The sequence below is a fragment of the Stegostoma tigrinum genome, chromosome 42, assembly GCF_030684315.1.
Source record: "Stegostoma tigrinum isolate sSteTig4 chromosome 42, sSteTig4.hap1, whole genome shotgun sequence".
Lineage (NCBI taxonomy): Eukaryota > Metazoa > Chordata > Chondrichthyes > Orectolobiformes > Stegostomatidae > Stegostoma > Stegostoma tigrinum.
Window position 1 is genome coordinate 12497030 of NC_081395.1, and position 24834 is coordinate 12521863.

The 24834-nt window shown below is 42.6% G+C and overlaps 1 protein-coding gene across 1 annotated transcript in view; it reads right to left on the reverse strand.

Annotated features, from left to right (window-relative positions):
• LOC125449397 (transmembrane protein 151B-like) overlaps positions 1–24833 on the reverse strand; it is a 97821-nt gene extending 72988 nt beyond the window's left edge. Inside the window, exons 1-3 of the mRNA XM_059641631.1 lie at positions 24756–24833; positions 23533–23649; positions 19279–19316 (exon numbers count right to left, since the gene is read on the reverse strand). Of these exons, the coding sequence (XP_059497614.1) occupies positions 19279–19281 (3 nt within the window). The 5' untranslated portion in view covers positions 19282–19316; positions 23533–23649; positions 24756–24833. The remainder of the gene's footprint in view (positions 1–19278; positions 19317–23532; positions 23650–24755) is intronic.
• Position 24834: the final 1 nt, after the last annotated feature.

Genomic DNA, 24834 nt, shown 5'->3' on the forward strand with positions numbered 1-24834 from the left:
ACCATAAGGAATAGAACAGAAGGAGGCCATTCAGCCCTCAGAGCCAGCTCTGCCTTTCAAATAGATCATGGTTGATCTTCGACCTCAATAACATTTTTCCACACAACAGACATGTAACCAAGAAACAACAGCATGCTCCATCATTCAATAAGAGCATGGTTAATCTGAATTTAACCTCAACTCTTACATTTCTGCATACCCTTCATACTCTTTCATCCCCATGGTAATCAAAAATCAATCTACCTCTGCCTTTAAAATATTTAAAGAATCTGCATTCACTGCCTTTTGAGGAAGGAAATTTCAAAAGCCTACAACCCTCTAAGAGAAATAAATTATCCTCATTTATGTCTTAAATGGCTGACCCCTTAATTTTTGAATTTCACCTGGACCTTACAGAGGTTATTCAAATCATGAGGGATGTAGATAAAGTGAAGAGCAAAGGTCTTTTCCCGAGAATACGGGAGTTCAAAACAAGGGGTTATATATTTAGGTGAAAGGTGAAAGATTTAAAAGGGACCTGATGGGCAACTTTTTCATATAAAAGGTAGTTCATAATTTGAAATGAACTGCCAAAGGAAGTGGTAGATGCGGGTACAGTTACATATACAAGACATTTGGACAGGCACATGGATAGAACGGTTTAGATATGGGCCAAGTGCAGGCAAGTGAGACCAATTTAGTTTGGGAAACTTGGTTGGCGCAGGTGAGTGGGACTGAAGGGTCTGTTTTTGTGCTGTCCGAATCTATGACTCTAGTTCTAGATTCTCCCACCAGAGGAAAACAGTTTCCACATTCTGGTTAAGTCTTTTCAGTATCTTATGTGTTTCAATTTAGTCACCTCTGACTCTTCTAAGAGGATACAGGCCTACCCTATTCCATTTTTCCTCGTAGGGTAATCCACTTATTCCAGATATTGGTCTAGTCAACCTTCTCTGAACTGCTTCAACACATTAACATCCTTTTATAAGTAGGGTGATCAATGGTGTGCACAGTACTCCAGATGTGGGTCTCACCTATGCCCTGTGTAATGAACTACAAACTCCCTACTCTTACATTCAATTCGACTCACAGTGAAACATGACACCATATTAGCTTTCCGGATTACTTGCCTGCGTTTCAACCTTCTATGACTCATGTGTTAGAATATCCTGATCCGTCTGCATCTCAGAACACCGCAACCTCCCACCATTTAGGCAATTTTTTAAAAAATTTTTTCTGCCAAAATGGTCAATTTTATATTTCCCCACATTATACTCCATTTGGCAGATCTCTGACTACTCAATCAGTCTACATTCGTTTGTAACCTCCTTATGTTCTCTTCACAACTCACTTTCCTACCTTTGTGTCACCAGGAAATTTGCCACCATACCTTTGGTCTCTTCATCCAAATCAATTATATCAATTGTAATTCCTATGGCAATCCACTTGTGACAACCTGCCAGCCTGAAAAAGACCTGTTTATTCCTAGTGATAATGGGAACTGCAGATGCTGGAGAATCCAAGATAATAAAGTGTGAAGCTGGATGAACACAGCAGGCCCAGCAGCATCTCAGGAGCACAAAAGCTGCCAAGCAGCATCTCAGGAGCACAAAAGCTCCTGAGATGCTGCTTGGCCTGCTGTGTTCATCCAGCTTCACACTTTGTTATCTGTTTATTCTTACTTCCTTTTCACAGGCAAACTTCTGTTCATGCTAATAAGGTACTCCTTACACCATGAGGTTTTATTTTGGCAATAACCTTTTATCAAATGTCTTCTGGAAACTGAAGTACAATACATCCACTGGTTTCCCTTTATCTAGAGCACAAGTTACTGCAAAGAAATCCAACAAGTTAGTTAAACATGATTTCCCTTTTACAAACCATGCTGGCTCCACCTTTGATTACTTTGAACTTATCTAAATTAACTGTTACAACAAACTTAATAGTAGCTTCTAACATTTTCCTTACGGTGGATGTTAAATTAACTGACTTCTTCTGTTTCTGCTTCCCCTTCCCTTCCTTTTTGAATAACGCAGTTCTATTCACTATTTCCCAATCTAAACAGAATCTTCCTTCCTAAAGCAATCAAATGAGTTTTGGAAAATTAAATCCAACTCATCCACTTTCTCACTGGTAGCTTCATTTTTAAGACCTTACGATGAAATCTATCAGGACTGGGGACTTGTTTACTGCAGTTCCAACAATTTACACCGTACCACTTCCTTGGGTAACTAATTTTCCTGAGGTCCTCCCTCTCTTTCAATTCTTGATTTACAGTCATTTCTAGGATGCTACTTACGTCCTCTCTAGGATCGACACAACATTTCTGTTCAATTCACGTGCCAACTCTTTATATCCTCCATTACTGATTAACACTATGCTCAGTTGTCATCACCTCCTCAGAAGCTGGAGGTTTATTGGCCTCAGTGTTGTATATATTCAACTATTTGAGCATCTACAGTTTTCTGAGATACAGAATCCCAAAGATTCACCACCTTCAGAGTGAAGAAATCTCTCCTCATTTTAGTCCTAAATGGCTGGTTCCATATCTTGACACTATCTCCTCCAGCCAAGAAAACATCCTCCAAACCTCTATGCTGCGTGTGGCACCTTTTATCCATCTAAACTTTAGGGAATATGGATCTTATCTACATAACATCTCTGCCCATGACAATCCCACCATTCCAAGGATTGGTCCAGGGAACTTTTGTTTGTACTCCATCTAAAGGAAGCATATCCTTCCGTACATATAAAGATCATAACTCTTATGTGATTTTCCAGGTGTGGTCCAGTCAGGCTCCAAACAATTGTACTCAGACTGTAAATCTCCTTTGCAAGGCTTGTCAAACTGCACACATGCACCTCAGGGAGCCCAGGTTGCTGTGGTAACAGGCATTTTTATGTGCATGTTGCTGGCTGGAGCTATGGGTTGTGATGTGGGTGCTCTAACTTTTTTTCCATCACATGGCTGATCAGGAATTGTTCCTGCTCTTACCACCTCCTCTTGGGGTGCACTGGAAGGATTTGCAGGCTTATGTTCAAATTTTTGGCTGTGTTATGAGTACGTCCATGGTGGTCTGGGGTGGGCTGGAACCCAGACCTTCTGGTTCGGACGAACGTATGGTACCATCCTCTACCACAAGATCTCCCCTCCACGTAATTAACCTGTTGGAAGGACAATTTGAGGAGTGGATAAGGCATGAGGAATTCTTCAATTGGTGCTTTGACTGCAGAGTAAGCAAGTTATGTTAATCCTTCAAAAATCACTGGATGGCCCTCAGCTGGTGTCCAATTCCAAGACCATGTACTTCTGGAAGGATCTCAAGGCCTTGGAGAGGGTCTAGGGATCTAACAGAATGATTCCAGGGATGAGAGTGACCTCAAGAGTGACTGGAGAGGCTGGGAAAAAAAGCTGGATAAATACTTGACAAAAGATTTCATGTACAGGGCCAAAGGGACAGAGTAAAAGAGTAGGACTAATTTCACGGGCCGGGTGGCCTCATTCTGTGCTCTATGAATCACAGCTGTCACAAGACCAAAAGATGCTGAATGAGCAACACTCTCCCTGTCTGGGCGAACCCTGGTTTGCATGCTGAAAGCTGCATGCAGGCTTTGCAGACGGGTGGGACTGTCCCTGTGAGGAACAGAGTTGAAGTCATCCTCAAAGGCCAATCACCACAGGGCAATAAGCAAAGAATCAGCAGAATTAATTAGTGGCAGTTTTACTCTGACCATCCAAAAGAAAATCGCCAGCAAAGTGCATGAGATAATTTTTAAGCAGCAAGGCATGCTGTTCACAAATTAACCACTCAAATGAATCCATTAATGGGGATTAGACCTCTTATTTGCATGTTTGAAAGGCTGAACATTAGCAATGTGTTAATTCACATGAAAGGAGCAGTTAAACTTTTAACTAAATAGAGTCATACAGCACGGAAACCGACCCTTCATTCCAATTTCATTCATGCCGATCAGGTTTCCTAAGCTGAACTAGTCCCAGCTGTCTGTGCTTGGCCCATATTCCTCTAAACCTTTCCTACTTATGCACCCATTCAAATGTCTTTTAAATGATGTGGCCGTACTCACTTCTACTAGCTCCTCTGGCAGTTCATTCCATATATACACCACCCTCTGTAAGGAAACAGTTGCTCCTTGGGTTCCTTTGAAATTTTTAGTCTCTTTCACCTTAAATCTATGCCCTCTGGTTTTGGACTCCCCTATCCTGGGGAAAAGACCTTAGCTATTCACCTTATCTGTGTCTTTCATGATTTTATAAACCTCTACGGTGCATCCAGATCAGGTACTAGGATGGTAGGTTGATGGCCCCAATGCAAAATTCATGAAGCAGTTGAATTGGACTGCTTTGTTTCACCAAGACCAATTTTTTATTCTCATTTTTTTTTGAAAACTTTTAAATTCTCTAGGTGTCTACAGTGACATGTGCGCTCACATGTCACTGCATCATTGCTCCAGTGACAGTGCTGCTGCATGAGTACACCCTGTAATGATTTCTTTTTATAGGTTCCTGCCACTGGAATCTCACCTAGTGAGTGTGACTGGTGGGAGGGTGCAATCACAGCATGACATTAAAGATGAGCTTACGCACTGATACCACACAGGAACCAACGCAGTTGAGAGAATTCCTTTTCTGAGTTAGAGATAGTAGGAACTGCAGATGGTGGAGAATCCAAGATAACAAGGTGTAGGGCTGGATGAACACAGCAGGCCAAACATCAGGCCAAGCAGCAAGGCTGACGTTTCGGGCCTAGACCTTTCATCAGAAACGTCAGCCTTCCTGCTCGGCCTGCTGCGTTCATCTAGCTCTACACCTTGTTATCTCCTTTTCTGAGTTAATTCCTGAAGTGGCAGACACATTTATTGGCAGGGAGATGGGGGTTGGACAACGATCAGGAGTGACTTGTATTTCCATCCCCCTATCCCAGGGAGGTATGAGGTCAACCTCCACTTCCTGTCACTAAGGTCAGCTAGCCCCAGGGTGGACTTGGGATCAGTACAGAAACAGAATGAGTTTTCTCTTCATGCGGCAAAGAATTTAAAAAGTGACACACACACACACACAAACCACTTGATTACAGGTTCTTGCCAAAACTGTTTCTTGTTGAAAATCTTCTACATGAAAGTCTTTTCAACCTCAAATCCATCTCTAGCTGGGAGGCAAATGACAAAGGATCTCTGCAATATAGCCCAGTGGGGAGCTACACATTATTGCTCATTGAGATCTCAGACAGAGATCGGGGATAGGTTAGGGGAGGTGGAAGAGGAGGATATCGATCAGAATGAAAACGGGGGAAAGTTTATTCTGTGGGCGCGCTAAGCTTCAAATGTGTGTCAAACCCATTGTCAGTCAAAAAAAAAATCCCTTGAAAGAGCAAACTTCTACCAGAAAATTCTGAGAATTTGCTTTCTGGTTTCTCTTTGCGATCATCTTCCTGTTGTTTGACTCTCTCTCTCGCACTCTCTGTCTCTTTTGTTCACTGTCTTTTTCTTGGGCCCTGAGTTGCATTTACCTCCTTGAATGGTCTCCTGTCCACTTGACTCCCTGTGACTCCATCTACACTTCCCACTGCCTCAGGAAGCCAGCCAACATCAACAAAGACCCTTCCCACCCTGGTTATAATTGCTTCCGTCAGGCAGAAGGTACAAAAGCTCAAACACATGTACCAACAGGTTCAAGAACAGCTTCTTCCCCGCTGTTATTAGACTTCTGAATGGACTTCTCAAATTTCAAATGTAATGTTGATCTTGTTTTTTGTGCAATTTTATATGCCTTGATCTACCACCCTATGATCTGTCTATGGTACTATTTGCCTCTACTGCACACAAAACAAAATTTTTCACTGTACATAGGTAAATGTGACAATAATAAATCAAATCAAATTTTCCAACATGTATATGCCACTTCCAGCAGGATCCTCGTTGACTTATTTCCCTGAACAAGGACAGTAAGCTGCTATTACGCCACCTGAACAAGTCATGGCCAGGGTTGGAGCCTGATTCTTACCTGCTGCATGCCAGGGACAGTTTAATAATTCCACACTGGCTGATATTGCAGAATGAAGCACGTGGAAGGACAGAGAGAGATAGATAGAAAGGTGGAGAAGTTTAAGCAGGGAATTCTGTAACTCGGTGCCCAGACAGCTGAAGGCCTGGCCATAAATGGTGGAGTAATGGAAATTAGGAGACAGTCAACAGGCTAAAAATTAGATGAACACAAAGATCTCAGAAGGTTGTGGGGCTGGAGGAGATTAATCCCTGAACAGGCAGATGCACATTTATTGGCAGGGAGATGGGGGTTGGACAATGATCAGGAGTGGCTTGTATTTTCATCCCCCTATCCCAGGGAGGTACTGAGGCCAAGTGTATCCTCCACTTCCCAATATTAAGGTCAGCTAGTCCTAGGGTGGACCTGGGATTAGTGCAGTACCAGATTGAGCATTCTCTTCATGGGGCTAGAGAGCTAGAAGACCAAGTAGGAAGTTAGAAATGAGGACAAGACTCTTAAAACAATGTCTATGCTTAACAGAGCGAGGACAGGATGACGGGTGAACGGGAGTTGATATAAGTAAAGTCACAGACAGTTGGATGCTGAACAACTTCAAGTTTATCCAGTACAGTATACGGGAGATCTCTGGATCTCTCGATTCATTAAATAAGTGACAAACCTATATTTACTACTTCTAATCTGCCACATGTAGAAACATCTCCTCTATATCTACCTGGCTGAACTCCTTCACAATTTTAAAGACCTCTATCAGACGACTATCATGATTTGTCCCCGTTCTTGATGCATCTCTATCAGGCTTACAGCAACCAGATTCAGTTGCTCTGGCCCCTTTGTTTCAACTTTTTCTGTCAGTAGTTTTAAAGAACTGTGAGTGGGTGTGCATTGACCGCATTGATTCTAGGTAGATAGGGTGAGCTCTGTGGTCACTTGGCTCAGCATTTAGCGGAATATCCTGAGTGTGAGAGAGGAAGCCGTACAAATCACTGGTACTGTTCCTTCCTTAATCTGTTAAAACAGCAGCTGGAAGCGACAGTCAGGTGAATGTGGGTCAGAATTATAAAGTCCCCTGTTTGCATACCATAGTTCACGTAGAGAAAAAAAAAAGATGCAGATTGGAAGAAAAACCTGCCATTCTGTGACCCGTTCATAAACTTGGGATGTCCCAAAGCAGTTTACAGCCAATGAAGATCTTTTGAAGTGCAGTCACTCTAGTAATGTAGGTAACAGGGCAGGCAATCTGCACGTGATAAGCACCCACAAGCAGAACTGTGATGGTTTCCAGATCATTTGTTCTGAGTGATGTTAGTTGAAGGATATCTGCAGGCCCCAAGACACCAGGGAGAACCCCTCTACTCCTTTTTTGAAACAGAAGCAGATGATGTTTCCTCTGGGTATCTCAAACTCTCTGAAACCTCCTCCTACTGTCCCCTCGGTCTTGCCCCACTTCTGATCACCAAGCCATCATCTCCCAGGCCATCAATAACCTCATCACTTCCCACCCACAGCGTCCAACCTGATAGTTCCCCACCCCCATACCACCTATTTCTATCTCCTTCCCAAACTCTGACTGCCTTGTTGACACATTGTCTCTGCCCCACTGAGCTCATCTCCTCCTTCCTTGACTCCATTCTTTCCCCTTTAGTCTAGGAACTCCCCACCTACATTCGTGACACAACACACACCCTCCAACCTTTTCAAAACTTTCAATTTCCCAGCACCCAACACCTCATCTTCACCATGGATGCTCAGTCCTTGCACACCTGTATCACCATAAGAGTGGCCAAGAAGCTCTTGGCTTCTTCTTCTCCCACAGACCCACCCAGTCCCTCTCCGCTGACCCTCTCATTCACTTGGCAGAACTGGTCCTCACCCTCAACAATTTTTCCTTTCATTCCTCCCACTTCCTACAAACCAAAGGGATGGCCACGGGCACCTGCAAGAGCCTGAGCTATGCCTGCGTCTTTGTAGGATTCATGGAACAGTCCCTCTTCCACAACTACAATGGTAGTATCCCTCACCTCTTTCTCCACTATATTGATGACTGCATTGGTGCTGCATCGTGCTCTCGTGAGGAGCTTGCACAGTTCATCAACTTCACCAAAACCTTCCACCCTGCCCTCAAATTCACCTGGACCATTTCTGACACCTCCCTCTCCTTTCTAGATCTCTCTGGAAACCAACTCAGCACTCATATCTATTTCAAACCCAGTGACTCCCACAATTACCTTTTCTACACCTCACCTCATCCATCATCCTGCAAAAATGCTATCCCATACTCACAATTCCTCCACCTCGGCCGCATCTGCTCCCAAGATGAAGTGTTCTACTCCAGGACATCCCAGATATCCTCCTACTTTAGAGACTGTAGTTTTCCTTCCTCTGTAATTAAAGATGCCCTCAACCGCATCTCCCCCATTTTCTACACTTTTGCCCTCAATCTTCCTCCCCCAACAAGTATAGAGTCCCTCTATTCCTCACATACCACCCCACCAACCTCCGTATTAAACGCATTATCCTCCAACATTTCTGCCACTTACAATCAGACCCCACCAGCAGAAAGACATTTCCTTCCCCATCCCTTGTCCACTTTCCACAGGGACTGTTCACTTTGCAACTCCATCAGCTCAACACTCCACAAGAGGTACAACGCCTGCCCCTACACCTCCCTACTCACCACCATCCAAGGCCCCAAACAATCCTTCCACATCTGGCAGACATTCACCTACACCTTGTCCAACCTGGAATTACCGCATCCATTGCTCCCGATGTGGTCTCTGCTATACTGGGGAGACCAAATGCAGACTCAGGGACCATTTTATATAGCATCTGCATGCTGCTTGCATCAACTACCCTAACCTTCTGGTTGCCATCCATTTTAATTGCACCTCCCGCTCCCCTGGCCATCCTTGGCCTCCTCCACTCTCAGAGTGAGGCCAAACGTAAACTGGAGGAACACCACCTGACATTTCACCTTGGGAGCCTACAACCCAAGGCTCTGAGTATTGAGATAATGGGAACTGCAGATGCTGGAGAATTCCAAGATAATAAAATGTGAGGCTGGATGAACACAGCAGGCCAAGCAGCATCTCAGGAGCACAAAAGCTGACGTTTCGGGCCTAGACCCTTCATCAGAGAGCCTCTCTGATGAAGGGTCTAGGCCCGAAACATCAGCTTTTGTGCTCCTGAGATGCTGCTTGGCCTGCTGTGTTCATCCAGCCTCACATTTTATTATATTGCCCTGAGTATTGACTTCACCAGCTTCAAAATCCCTCCATCCCCAGCCATATCCCATGGCCCACCTGCCTGACTTGACCTAACCTGTCCATCTTCCTACTTAGCTATCCGCTTCACTCTTCCCACTGACCAATCACAATAAACTTCTACCTGTTTTCACCTATCACCATTCCACCTACCTTTCCCCAGCCTCAACCCTCTCCCTCTATTTACTTCTGGGTTATCATCCCTCTCATCAGATCTGATGAAAGGTTTCAGCCCAAAACATTGACTTTCCTGCTCCTATGATGGTGTCTGACCTGCTGTATTTATCCAGATCCACGTTTAGTAACTCACACTGGATATAATTCACTGTGGATGTCACTCATCTTGGATTTTGGTTAAATTGGGTATTCACAGAATCCATACAGTGTGGAAGCAGGCCATTCAGCCTATCAAGTACACACCAACTCTCCAAGAAGCATCCCACCCCACCCACACCCCTCCCCTATTCCTGTAACTCTGCAAATTCCCATGGCTAATCCACCTAGCCTGCACATCTTTGGCTATTAGTCACTCTTCATATATTTTCACAGGATTTATCCACCCTGGGTGTACTTTACTCTACATATAACTTATCCACACTGGTTGTGTTTAATATTGGGTATTGTTTGCAGTTGGTAGTATTCACACTGGATATTACTTGCTCTAGGTGTGGTTCACACACGGCTCCATTTACACTGAGCATAATCTACTCCGGTTATCACTCATAGTGGGTTTCACTTACAGCAGATATTATTCACTCTGGCTATTAAATACACTGTGCATTATTCATCCTGTGTTTAAATTTCACTCGATATTATTAATGCTGTTAGTTACACTGGCTACCATTTACACTGAAAACGACTCCAGCTGTGAATTCTTACCTGGTCTGCCCTACAATGAGGAGCTTGATTCTTAACTGCCCTCTGAAGTGGCCAATCAAGCCTCTCAGGTCAAGGGCAATTTGAGATGGACACCAAATGCTGGTCTTGCCAGCGAGGCCTGCATCCTGAGAAAGAAAAATGTTTAAAAATCCAATCTGTTTCACAAGCCTTGCAGATTTTGCCTTTTCAATTTTTATTCAATTTCCTTCTCAACGGTTTCCACTGAATCTGCTCCAAATCAATAATGCTCATTTCTCTTGCTCTTTCTTTGTCAATGACCTTAAATCTGAGTCCTCGATTTATTTCACCTTCTACCATCGGAAACAGTTTCCCACTAATTATTCTTTTTGAAAACAAATTATTTTAATTTTGAATGTGTCTACTCTAAGGAGAACAATCCCACCTTCTCCATGTAAGACAAGTGCCTTAAGTTTTGAAATGTTTTACTAAGTGTTTTCTTCGCTCTTGCCATAACCCTGACGTGCTAATGATCATAATAAAGCCTGCGCGCAGGCAGAGCTTGTTACTTAAGGTTCATAGATTCATATTGGAAGAGTTCTAATGGACTGGAGGGTAGCGAATGTAACTCCACTCCTTTTAAAAAAAAAGGGGGAAGAGAAAATGGGCTTACATTGATGGTGGTGAAAATGCTGGATTCAATAATTAAGCACGTAATAACTCAGCATTTGCAAAGCGGTGGCAGAATCAGTCCTAGTCAGCATGGATTCACTTCAGGGAAATCATGCTTGAGAAATCTTTTGGAATTTTTTGAGGATGGGACCAGTAGACAATGATGAATCAGCAGACGTTGCATATCTGCATTTTCAAAAGGCTTTTGACAAGGCCCCACATAAGAGATTAATAAGGATAATTAAAGCTCAATTGTATCGGAAGTAACGTATTTGCATGGAGAGAGAACTGGTTGACAGACAGGAAGCAGAGAGTTGGAATACATGAGTACTTCTCAGAGTGGCAGGCAGTGATGACTGGGATGCCACAGGGGTCAGTGCTGGGACATCAGCTCTTCACAATGTACATAAACAATTTGGACGAAGGAATTGAATGTTGTATCTCCAAATCTGCAGATGACACTAAGCTGGGTGGCAGTGTGTGCTGTGAGGAGGATGCTAACAGGCTGCAGGGTGACTTGGACAGGCTAACTGAGTAGGCAAATGCAATATAATGCGGGTAAATGTGAGGTTATTCACTTTGGTCACAAAAACAGAAAGGCAGATTATTATCTGAATGGATAGGTTAGGAAAAGGTGAGGTAAACAAGTCCTGGGTGTCATGGTGGAACAGTTGCTGAAGGTTGGCATGCAGGGCAACAGGCAGTGAGGAAAGCTAATGGCATGCTGGCCTTCATAGCGAGAGGATTTAAGTATCGGAAATAACAATGACTTGTTGCAGTTATACAGGGCCTTGGTGAGGCCACACCTTGAGTATTGTGTGCAATTGTGATCTCCTAATCTGAAGAAGGACATTCTTGCTATTGAGGGATTCCAGCAAAGGTTCACCAGGCTGATTCCCAGGACGGCAGTACTGACATATGAGGAAAGACTGGATCAACTGGGCTTGTAGTTGCTGGAATTTAGAAGAACGAAGGGGGATCTCATAGAAACACAAAATCCTGATGGGATGGGATGAGACGAGTTAGATGCTGGAAGAATGACTCTGATGTTGGGAAAGTCCAGAACAAGGGGTCACAGTCTAAGAATAAGGAGTATGCCATTCAGCACTGAGTGGAGGAAGAATATCTTCACTCAGAGAGTTATGAACCTGTGGAATTCTTTCCCACAGGAAGCTGTTGGGGCCAGTTCATTAGATATATTCAAGAGGGAGCTGGACGTGGCCCTTATGGCTAATGGGGTCAAAGGGTATGAGGAGAAAGCAGGAATGAGATATTGAGATTGCATGATCAGCCATGATCATATTGAATGGCATTACAGGCTTGAAGGGGTGAATGGCCTGCTATAGCGCCTATTTTCTATGTTTCCATGTTTCATACAGTACAGAAAGGGCCCTTCAAGTCTGCAGCTCATTACGTCCATTAAAAGCATGCTAATCCCAATTTCCTGCATTTGTCTCATATCCTTGAATGTTACGATATTTCAAGTGTTCATTCAAATATTTAAGGGTTGTAAGGTTTCCAGCCCCCACTACGTTCCCAGGCAGTGAATTCTAGGTTCCTACCACCTGCTGACTGAAAAGATTCTTTTTCCTCAAATCCGTTCTGAACCCCCCGCCCCTTACCCTAAAACTATGCCCTCTCATGACTGACCTGTCAACCAAGGAAAACAGCTGCTCTCTCTTCACCACATCCATGTAACTCATAATCTCATACACCTCAATCATGCCTCCCTTCATTCTTATCTGGTCTAATAAAAACAACCCAAGCCCATCTCGTCTCTCAGAGTTTTAAGGAATTTGGTATATACTCAGGATGGGGCACAGGATGATGGCAATTAGTGATGGGATGTGGCAAGGTAGATATAAACTGGATAGGCTAAGTAAGGGCAGGTCTCCATCATGACAGGAGAACATTGGAACAGGAGCAGCCCTCAAATTTGAGCCACCACTCAATTATTAGATCATGGCTGATCTGGAGCTTAATTTCAGGCACCTGCCTGACTTTTGTAACCTTTAATTCTCTTCCCTAATCAAGCAATTTTATTTTTGAAATTCTCAGCTGATTTATGGCATCCAGCTTCCTTGGTGGTGCAGTCCAGATTTGACTTCCCTTTATGCCAACAAAAACACTTCCACTTCCTAGTATCACCCTGAATGGCCTGGCTGTCGTTATAAGGTGAAGTTATTTTGTCTGGACTCCCATGTCCCACCCTGACACACAGGAAATAGGTTCATCAGAGAAAAACAATCGGCTCTTAATCGTTTTCAACATCTTGATTAAACCTTAATCTTCCATTTTTCTAAGTAATATAAGACTAAGCTTGAGCTGGAGAGGTTCAGAAGAGATTTACCAGGACGTTGCCTGGTGTAGAAGATTTGAGTTATAAGGAAAGGCTGTACAGGTTGGGACCTTTTTTCACTGGAGCATAGGAGGTTGAGAAGTGACTTGATAGAAGTTTATAAAATAATGAGAGGTATAGATAGAGTTGATGTTAGTTGTCATTTTCCTAAGATGGGGAATTTCAAGACCCGGGGGCACATTCTTAAGGTGAGACGAAAGAGATTTAAGACATGAGGCAAAATTTTTATAGAGGGTAGTTCGTGTGTGGAATGAACCTCCTGATGAAGTGGTGGATGCAGGTAAAGTTACAATGTTTAGAATACAGTTGGACGGACATGTGAATAGGAAAAGTTTGGAGAGATGTGGGCCAGGAGCAGGCACGTGGGATTAGTTTAGTTTGGGATTATGTTTGGCATGGACTGGTTGGACCAATGCGTCTGTTTCTGTACTCTATGGCTCTATTCTATCCCTCAAATTAACCTGGTTAAAGAGAGTTGCTTAGGATCTGCTAACTGCTAATTGAATTAGCTTTACTGTCACATGTACTCAAATGAATACAGTGAAAAGTTTACAATTATGGCACCATCTTAGGTACGTAGGCCCTTCGGCACAGACTCTTAAGAACAATTCTTAGGGGAAAAAATTAGAAAAGTAAATAAATAAGAAATCCAGCATTACAGATCATAGAAAACAATAAGAAAAGAAATAAAATGTTCAGAATAATCGTCTTTCCAACCCAATCCATGTTGGCACCTAACCTCCAGTAACTGACAGATAGACCTCCACTGCCTTGCTATTGCATCCAGATTGTAGAGATCACAGGCCTGGAAAGTGCTCTGCAAGAATCCACGGTGAAACTCTGTAGCACATCTCCCAGACGGCACACACCGCTGCCACTGAGCATTGGTAGTAGAGGGAGTGGATGCTTAAAAGGGCACAGCTGCTGGATTCACCTTGCGGACCTGGTCATTCTTCTCTGCACTTGCTACTGATATGAAACTTGAGGGGAGCAAGAAATACCAGCAGGAGCACTGTACCAAACCATGTTGGCGCCTGCTCTCTTGGCCTTCCCAAATACAAGCCGGTGTTGCCAATTTTTATTAAGGTTGAGGTGATACTCAGCCAGGAAGAGTGAGGAAAGAAGAAATGACAAGAAGACAGCAAAGAGAGCTCGCTGGGAGGTAAAAACATCAGTCAACCTCAGAACAACGCTAAACATCGGTACCAGCTGCAAAATGAACTCCCACTTGCAAATCCGCCCCCACAGCCACAACAGACAACTTACAATCTAGAAGAGGCATATATTCTGGCTGCAGTCTATCATCATGGATACCATCATGCCGAGGTGTGGGGCACCTCTAAAATTTAAGACAGAGCCAAACAGAATACATTAGGTGTTAGACGGATTTGGGTTCTAAAGTGAGCAAAGTTCTGTTGCGCTAACTGATCAATTAAGCAGTTTTGAGTAGCTGATTTTTTGACACACAGGATGCCAGATGGTGAAAAAAAATTGCACCATTTACCTGCTTGTGCACTGCACTTTTATATAAGATATATAACATAGGTAAAAGTCCACTGTTCCTTTTTAACCACTGTGGACTACACATCTAAGTTATGGATTGTAAGACAGTAGGAATCACAATGGACTAGCAATAAAATAAAACCAATCCTGAACCGCAGGCTAACATTCTGGGAATCCCACCATGGCAGATGGTGAAATTTGAATTTGTTAGGGAAAAGTGGAATTAAAATGCTAGCTTAGTGGCAACCATGTAACACTGTCATAAAAACTTATCTGGTTCATTAACGTCCTTTTGGGAAGGAAAGCTGCCATTCTTACCTTGTCTGGTCTACATGTGACTTAAGACACACAGCTATACGGGTGACACTCAACTGCCCTCTGTTCAATTAGGGACGGGCAATAAATGCTGGCATAGCTAGAAACACTCAAATCCTATGAACAAATATATAATAAAATGTACAGAGGCTGATAATGAGACATAGTCATGGGCCATACAGATCCAGACTGAAACTAATCATTCCCTTTTACCGACAATGTTCAAAACATTTGAAGGAACAAACTGATATATACACTACACCAGGCAGGAGTGAATTGTTTTCACAAGATGTGTACAGGAACATATACAGGAGATGACACCAAGACAGTGATGGAAAGGAGTGAATCATTGCTTTTTACCTGCTTTGTACTGCCCTTGTACTAGAGATGACACTGAGGCACACACACATAGGCTGGACAGTAGAGTCACACAGCATGGAAACAGTCCTACCAGTCCATAGTGAACATAATTCCAAACTAAACTAGTCCCATCTGCCTCTTCCTGACCCATTTCCCTCCAAAGCTTTCCTATTCATCTACTTATTCAAATGTCTTTTCAAGTCCACACACGAACTGCTCTCTGTGCAAAAAAAATTGCCACGTCTTTTTTTAAATTCTCTCTCCTCTCACCTTAAAAATGTGCTCCCTTTGTTCCCAGTTACCCATCGTGTACCAAAAATGTACAGAAGATACTGAGACACACGAAAACTGACTCAATAACGAGAGACTGTTGCTTTACATTATAGCATTCACTCGTAGCCTTCCTGCAGTATCTGAAGCCTACATTCCAGTTATTGAGATTGTTAAGGGCTCTACCGCCCTCTGTTGCTGCTATTCAGTCCATTCAACACATCTTTTGGACCAGATAGTGTTACGATCCCCGTTTGGGCCAATAACCTTTTTAAAAATGAATTTCCGAAATGATGTAACAGAGGTAACCGGTGAACAAGGTTTCACTTTTTAGCATCTTTACTGCAATAAGCAAACAAACCAAAATTAACACAATTCAAAATGTCAATTCATAGATAAAGGATGCTTCAAACACAAAAGTACATTTTACTTTAAACTGATATGAAAATTGCTAATGTGCAGGCACGCAGCATCAAGGACAGACTCAAACTTTCTCCAAGAACTCTGGCAGTGGCTCACCACCTTCAGCCACCTGAGACAAATCTTTAAAAGGGCCTTCCCCTAATGCTTCATTCTGTCTGAGTTTCCAGATCTGGTTATTGTCAGCAAGGCACACTTCAAAACAACCTTCTCCCACTAGTCAACTCCATCCTGATGGCACAGATTTCCAGAGCATCTTTTGTCCAACCCCTTGAATAAACTGTAAATTGGTCTACTCAGCTCTGGTAAAGCCGTCCACCAAAAGAAACATTGCTTTCCCTCAGCTGTCTGGAAATTAGATGTGAATGCCTTTCTTTTTGCAACTGTCCTGTGTCGAGCAGAGTGGCAGCTATAACTCAATATCAAAAATTGGTAATCCATTAGCTTTTACTTTAGCTAATTCTTAACTTCCATAGCAACTTAGGTCATTTTCAATACTTTGGCATCATTCCAAACAAGCAGTTTGGGTTATAAATTCCCTTCCCAAAACATAATTAATTCTGAGCTTCAAAGTGCCTTCGCCATACAGCAAATACAGGCGTTTTTAAAAAAAACACAATTTTTGTAAAGGTTGAAATTGTTTTAATTCTCCACAGCGCTCGTCAACATAAGATGGAGCCAAAACAGCTGCAGCACCTTAATTCAGACCTTCAGTACAGCAACTGTGTCCACACCAACACTGCTGTTACCAAGGCAAGCCAGGGAAACTCCTAGGAGGGTTAGGTACAGCAACAGCACAATGTGGAGCTGGAGGAACACAGCAGGCCAGGCAGCATCAAAAGACCAGGAAGGTTGATGTTTCGGGATGGGGCCTTATTTTTCTGAAGAAGAAATGCCAACTTTGCCGCTCCTCTGATGCTGCCTGGCCCGCTGTATTCCTCCGGCTCCACACTGTGTTACCTCTGACTTCAGCATCAGCAGGTCTGAAATTGCTTCATGGCCAATAAAGTGTTTTTAAAAGTTTAATCACTGCACTAATGCAGGGACGAGCGCAGCCAATTTGAGTACAGCAAGATTCATCAAGCAGCATTGCAATAGTAAAACATTTTACTTTGTTATTGAACAGATTATTATACGCCAGGTGACCAGGAAAATACGTACACCTCTTCAAAATCGTGGCATGGGCACCAACCTGAAAGGGTGGACATGGCCTTTGGTCTGCTATCTTATCTGATCTTTAATAAAAGTGTTGCACTCCCTCAAGGCAGTGCTGGCACTACAACAGTGAGTCAGCCTATACTGTTTACTTTAGTCTCTGGGAGTGGGTCTTAAACAAATGACCTGTTGATTCAGAGATGTAGGGAGAATGAGTTAATGCTAGCTCATGAAAAATGAAGGGTATGGTCATTTGCTTTTACCCAAGTTACTGTAAATCCTTTAGCTATTTTTGGTGACAATCACACATGTCTTAATCTGCTGCCTTTCGTAATTTGTAACTTTGATGATTGAGTAAGGATAGCAGATTTCCTTTGTGGAGGACATTAGTGAAGCAATAATTAAAACTGAAAGTGCTGGAGAAACCCTGAACATTTGTGGAGAGAGAAACAGAGTTAATGGTTCAAGTCTAACATGACTGTTCTTCAGATGCTTCATATTAGTTTCAGGGGTACCGAGAGAAAAAGACAAATTAAGGATATTGCTAAAGACTGTGTTGCTCTTTAATCTGTCAATTTCACGCAGCATAATATGGCAAGATCAGAAATGGAAATTTAGACGTTTCCCCCCCACTCCTGCTCAGTTTTTATAACCTCCACATTAAAACCTGAAATGAAATTTTGCAGATGCTGAAAATGTGAGCTAAAATCAGAAAATGCTGGACATGTACACATTCTGCCTGAGCTACAGAGCAGAGATTGAGTGAGAGACAGAGAAAGAAAAACTAAATTAATGTTTCAGGTTGATGACCCTGCAGACTACGGCATCAAGCTTCACTCACTAGATGTTGTTCGACTTGCTGAACTACTTTCAGTTTTTATTATCAAAATCTTTTACTTCTCCCTACCTTGTTTTAGACTTCTTCCAATTTCCCTGATTTATCAACATTGGGAATTGTGCAACTCTCTTGTGCAAACTTAAATAGTGTCTTATTTTGCCTTGGCAACAATATTTTTCCCTTTGCTGTTTGCTCAACCATTTGATATTTGCTTTCTTAAAAAAAACCCAGTTAGGTAGAATTCCTACAGTATGGAAGAAGGATCTTCGGACCATTGAGTCCACTGTAGCCACCCGAAATGCATCACACCCAGACCCAGCTCCTTACGGTATCCCTGTAGCCTTGAATCTCCCATGATTAATCCATTGTGCCTGCAAATCGTGGGCAATTTAGCATAGCCAACCCACCTAGCCTTCACATCTTTGAGCAGTGGAAGGAAACCAGAGCACCCGCTGAGAATGCGCAAACACAACACAGTCAATGCCAGAGGGTGAAATCGAACCTGGGTCCATAGCGCTATGGGGTAATAGTGCTAACCACTTAGTCACCATGCTGCCTGCACTGCGCTGTCCGAAATTTAACCAAGATGGTGGATTCACTGACTCAAAATCATGGATGGTATCCTGAACATCCATAAGGATCAGGAATTCGAGAGAAATGTTTTGTTCTCAGAATACTGCAATAAACTTGAAGAGGAGCTCAGGGTTCTTTTCCCAGTCCTGTCTGCTTTGATTGACAAAACAACTTGTGGCACGGTGTCTCAGTGGTTAGCACTGCTACCTCACAGCCTCAGGGACCCAGGTTCTCAGAATACTGCAAATACAAAAACTGAAACTGCAGCAAGTAGTTGATGCAAATAGTGCAGATGCATTCCAGCAGAAGCTGTATGAACACAAGGGAAAAGAAATAGAAAGGCTGGATAACAAAGTGTGGAGCTGGATGAACACAGCAGGCCAAGCAGCATCTCAGGAGCACAAAAGCTGACCTTTCGGGCCGCTGTGTTCATCAGCTCCAGACTTTGTTATCTTGGATTCTACAGCATCTGCAGTTCCCATTATCACAGAAAGACTGGATAGGTTGATGGGCTGGGAGAGTGTTCATGTTGTACTGCATTGGGTGGTTTCTACACTTTAGTTATTCTCTTTTTGATCACTTAATAGATGCAAGGCAAGCAGAGCAAATTAAATGAACAGGGTGTTGTGATCAAGGTTGTACTCGACAAATCAGATTCCAGTGTGCAACCTGGCTTGATAGACCATAGGTTTTATTTTTACAATCTAGTTACCATGGTGTCCTGTCACTGAATATATTCACATATTCAACCTGTTGATAAACAAGAAATACTTTTATTATGCAGAAAAAAAGGAAAACACAAACAATATATAAGACAATCATCATCTGATCACACAAACCAAAAACATTTAATACTTTTTTTTTTCTCAGCTATATCCTTTACAGACACTCAACCCCACTGAAATATCACTCACTTGTTAGCTTCTTATGCAACTGAAGTTGCAAAAATTTCCTTTCAGCAATTTTCTACACATTCAGCAAATGCATGGCTTTCTCTCCATCTCTCCTCAAGACTCAAAGACACAGGCTAACTCACTGACCTTTCTCAATAAACTTGAAGAGGAGCTCAGGGTTCTTTTCCCAGTCCTGTCTACTTTGATTGACAAAACAACTTGTGGCACGGTGTCTCAGTGGTTAGCACTGCTACCTCACAGCCTCAGGGACCCAGGTTCGATTCCACCCTTGTGTGACTGTCTGTGTGCAGTTTGCACATTCTCCCTGTGCTTGTGTAGGTTTCCTCCCACAGTCTAAAGATGCGCAGGCTGGGTAGACTGCCAGTGCTAAATTGCCCATAGTGTTCAGGGATGTGTGCGATGCTCAGAAGTTCGGTGTGGACTTATTGGCCGAAGGGCCTGTTTCCACGCTATGAACTCCAGACTTCCTTACAGTTCTGGAGACTGTCAGGACAAAATTATTCTTCTGTTAATATGGAGATTTTCTTCTGAATGGTACTTGCATGGGGCCCTTGCCATGTGCCATTCTCTTTTCTTAGTAAACACATTTCTCAAGCAGGTCCCCTGATGAGATACTTAGTTTAAGTTACATGATTTCTTGAAAATAAAATTTTCATCAAATTGATTAGAAAACTTTCTCGCCTTTGAAAGAAAACAAATCACCTTCACAGAACTGAAACTAAAAAAACCATTTTGCTTTACTTTAGAATTCTTGATACAAAATGATAATATTTTATGAATTTTTATCATGGGCATTATATGACAGGCTGCTATGACAGATTTCTACCCATTCACCAATTAAATTGTTTTAGCAGCAAAGCATCTGGCAGCTTGTAAGGAATTTTACGGCCACACAATAGTCAAAGTATAGAAGGAGGTCATTCGCCCTGTTGTGTCTGTACCAGCTCTGCCTGAGAACACTTCACTTAATAGCACTCGCCTTATACCCCCCAACAAACCTACCATACCCCTGACCATTTTTCCTATACAGATAATGCTCCCTCTTAGATATTTTGATTGAGCCTGCCTTCCCAAAATCGCAGGTAGCACATTCCAACCTAACCCCTTGCTTGCACGGCAAACATTTCTTCTCGTGTTTCCATAGCTTCTTATGCCAATACTTCAAATCTGTGCCCTCCTGTTCTAGACACTTCAACCTTCTCTATATACTCTAGTCAGGCCCTCATGGTTTTCAACAACTCTATTAGATAGTCCCTCATCTGTTTCTTCTCCAAAAAGATCCCAAGTTCTCCAATCTATCCACATAACCAAAGTAGCACTCAATTTGAACAACGTAGACATCATGTAATTCCCAAATGTATTTTATCTGTGCATTCAAATGATGGACAGACTAATTTGTAGAATCTCCAAGTGTGGGAACAGGCCCTTTGGCCCCACACCAGCCCTCAGAGCATCCGCCCAGACCCATCCCCCAAAAACCCACCTAACCTACACATCCCCGAATACAATGGGCAATTTAGCATGGCCAATCAATCTAGCCTGCACATTTCTGGACTGTGGGACTGTGGGAAACCCATGCAGACACAGGAAGAATATGCAAACTCCATACAGATAGGGACCGAGGGTGGAATTGAACCCGAGCTCCTGGTGCTGTGAGGCAGCAGTACTAACCACTGAGCCACCATGCCGCCCATTTGTTATTTATTGTGATGGATATTGCAGTCTTTACTGAGTGTTCCAGTCTTTTGGTTCACTTGATTTCCCCATGGGAAGATTATGACAGAATTTTGAGGCTACTTCTGCACCTCCCTCTCAGCCTGATTTATTCTTTCCTTCCTTGTTTCTGTTCAATTGTTCACGAGACCCTAATGCCAAAGGTAACGGCATTTCTCTTTCTTGTGGTCATATTCTGGCAAGATGGTTTCTCTGACGGAGATTGCATGTTAATTTATGTTTGCTTTGGTAGAAAAGAAAAAGTAACCTAGGGATACAAATTTGATCTCAGTGACCCAGTGGCAGTCGGTACCTACTTGCTGGCATCACACACAATGGACAACCTGCAGAGTTTCTGTTTCTACAGAAAACTGCATCAACCACGCCATCTGCAGCAAAAACTCCTGTGGTTATAATGTGCAATACAGGTGGCACCAGTCCAGCAAAAATAACTCCCTCTTCTGGCTGCTATTAAGCACATGACAGAGGGTGCCTCAAGCAGAAAAAAGGGGCAGCCTCCATTACACTACCTCACTGACTGTCTGCTCCTTCCTCTTCTTTGGCCATCAGAAGAAGCTACTAATGTTGCTGAATAACAATCTCAGGTGGGAGGAGTAGCTGCACTGCATGTCAAGGGGCAGTGGTTAAATTGTCTCTTATTGAAGGTGGTCATTGTCTGTCACGAGTGCTATTTGCCACTTGTCAGGCCAAACCTTGTACAGGTCTTACTCCATTTGGACATGGACTGCTTCATTGTCTGAAGCATCATGAATGGTGCTAAACATTGTGCAATAATCAGTGAGTAACCCCACTTCTGACCTCAAGCAGGATGAAAGATCACTGATGAAGGCATTAATGACTTCATGTTCTGGTATGGTAGGAAAATGCTGAAATGAGATTTCCTTTCTTTTTAACTATTTACTCAAGAACATTGTTGAAAACTTTTAACACAAGATAAAAAACCAAGAAGCAAGTGTAAAACATACAAAATTTATTATATAATTCCAGAAAGTTTTACAGTCAATGACAACTTTTTATAATATGTATGAATGACTTGGATGAAGAAAGTGAATTATATGTCAGCCAAATTTGCAGATGGCACAAAATTAGGTGGGAAGGCAGGATGAAACAAAGAGTATGCATAAGGATATAGACAGCTTAAATGAGTAGGCAAAAACCTGGCAGATAGTATAATGTGCGAAAGTGAGGTTATGCATTTGGCAGGAAGAAAAAAGGAGTTGAATATTACTTAAATAGAGAAAGACTAAAGAAAGGTATGAAAACAAAGAGAATTGACAGTACTCAAGTATCTAATTTCAGCAGTTAATAGGAAATACGAACAGAATGCTGGTCTTTATTTCAAAGGGAATGGAGTATAAAATTTTGCTAAAATGACCTGAGGAACTGGTCAGACCAAAACTGGAGTGCTGAGCACAGTTTTGGTCTCCTTATCTAAGAAAAGCTTTACTGGCATTGGAAGCAGTCCAGAGAAGGTTCACTAGGGTGACGCCAAGTATGGAGGGATTGTCTTATGAGGAGAGGTTGAGTAGGTTGGGCCTATACTTGTTGGAATATAACAATGTGAAATATATAGGATTCTTGGGGGACTTGACAGGACAGATTCTGAGAGGCCGTTTTCCCTTGTGGGTGAGTGTAGGACCAGATAGCATAATCTCAGAATAAGGCGTTGTACACTTAAAACAGAGATGATGAAGAATTTCTTCTCTCAGAGAGGTGTGAATCTGTGATTCTATTCCACAGACAGCTATCGAGGTTGGTCTTTACATGTATTCATGGATGAGATAGACAGATTTTTAATCAGTAAGGAAACTGAAAATTTTGAGGAAAAGACAGGAAAGTGAGGCTGAGGATCATCAGATCAGCCTTATTTTCACTGAATAGCAGAGGAAACTCAATAGGGTGAACTGCCTCTTTCTGCTCCTACTTATCATTTGAGTTGCATGATGACCAAGGCGGCATGGTAGCTGAGTCATTAGCACTGCTGCCTCACAGTGCCAGGGTCCAGGTTCAATTTCACCACTGGATTACTGTGTGTGGAGTTTGCGCATTCACCGTGCTTGGGTTTACTCTGGGTGCTCTAATTTCCTCCCAGGTTAGGTGGACTGGTCGTGTGTGCTGGGATGCTCTTTGGAGGTTCACTGTGGACTTGATGGGCCAACTGCCCTGATTTCATACTGTAGGGATTCTATGTGTGGTTAAAAATTGTAGCTTCCACTGTAATGTCGTAAATAGGAGAGACAATTTGTGCACAGCAAGCCGGTAAACAGTACTGTAATAATGATTAGACATTTTTGTGATTAGTTATGATGGTGCTGTACCTTTAAGAAGGATTTGTTCTGTGCTGTTTCTTTTGCAGAATGGTGTTATCACCCTGGAGATAGAACGTCTGCTTCAGAAGCAGTGAATAAACTGCTTTGAGCTACCTGCATGTTTTTCTAAAAACATAAAGGGGTGGAGTCAGGCTCTTACAGACCCAAGACTTCAGTTTTGCTTTCAGTTAAAGTTGGGGCTTGAAGCTGATAGATTACAACTCTCTCTGCCGCAGCTAAAAGTGTGAATTCTTTCTTAATTGCTAGCATGTTTGATTCAGTGTTCCTTTCTCCTGGATGAGATAGCGTGACAGACCATCTGTTTTGCTGAATTTGCCTTTGTCAAAGGTGTTTATGTCATGCCGCTATATTGGAATAGTTGATGATTGTTGGTTAAATAATATATTCCTTTGTTAAATATTTCAATAGAGTTAAAGTTATGCCAGTTCTTCTCCCTTTTGTTTGTATTTTAACTGTGGTGTAAGAATAAAGTGTGCTTTGTTTAAAGCAGAGTAGTTTAACCATTGGATCACAGCACATTACATTTGCCTTTAAAAAAATAAGTTAGGGTCTAGGCGATCTCCTTGATATGTTTTGAGGGAGTTTGGTCTGGTCCATAACAAAGCTGTGGCATAAATATTTGACCGGGGCACCCCCAACTTTACCTCTTCATCCAGTTGTGGCGACAGGATTTTTTTTACTACCACTTGAAGTGTCCGAACAGTGTCATAATTTAAAGTCACGTTCAGAAAAAAAACCTCTGACACTGCAGCATTCTCCTAAGTACATGGAATCATGGAGCAAAGGTACTCAAGTCCACAACATCCTGAGGAGAGAGCAACCAAACCAGGCAGGCAGTCTGCTGCAAAATTGCATTAGGCAAAGAAAACAAAAGGAAAAAAGATAAGGGGTAAGGTGGGAATTGATGGAAATGCAGTCCTCTCCAAATACTTGCCCCATATTATGAAGCTAGGTTCAAAGTGCTCTCATTAGAAACAAATGCGCCCTTTCTTAAAAAAGAGAATTGCACACATGGGGCCAAACGGCAAAAAAAATCCAGTCACAACCCCTTTAGATGACCAACTTTTGCAAGGCAATTGCTTCTTCCAAAAATAAAAACCGTTTAGCTCTTATGTCGGGGAAGGGGAAAAAAATGAGACAAATGGAAGTTTTATGAGAAATCATGAGGTAAAGTATTGTTTATTATTCTCTGAGCCCGTCCCCTCTCCTACCTGCTCTCCTGGACTTGACTTCGTGGCACCGATGACGAAACCGGGGGAGGTCGGGGCGGCAGGGAGCGGGGGAGGGGGG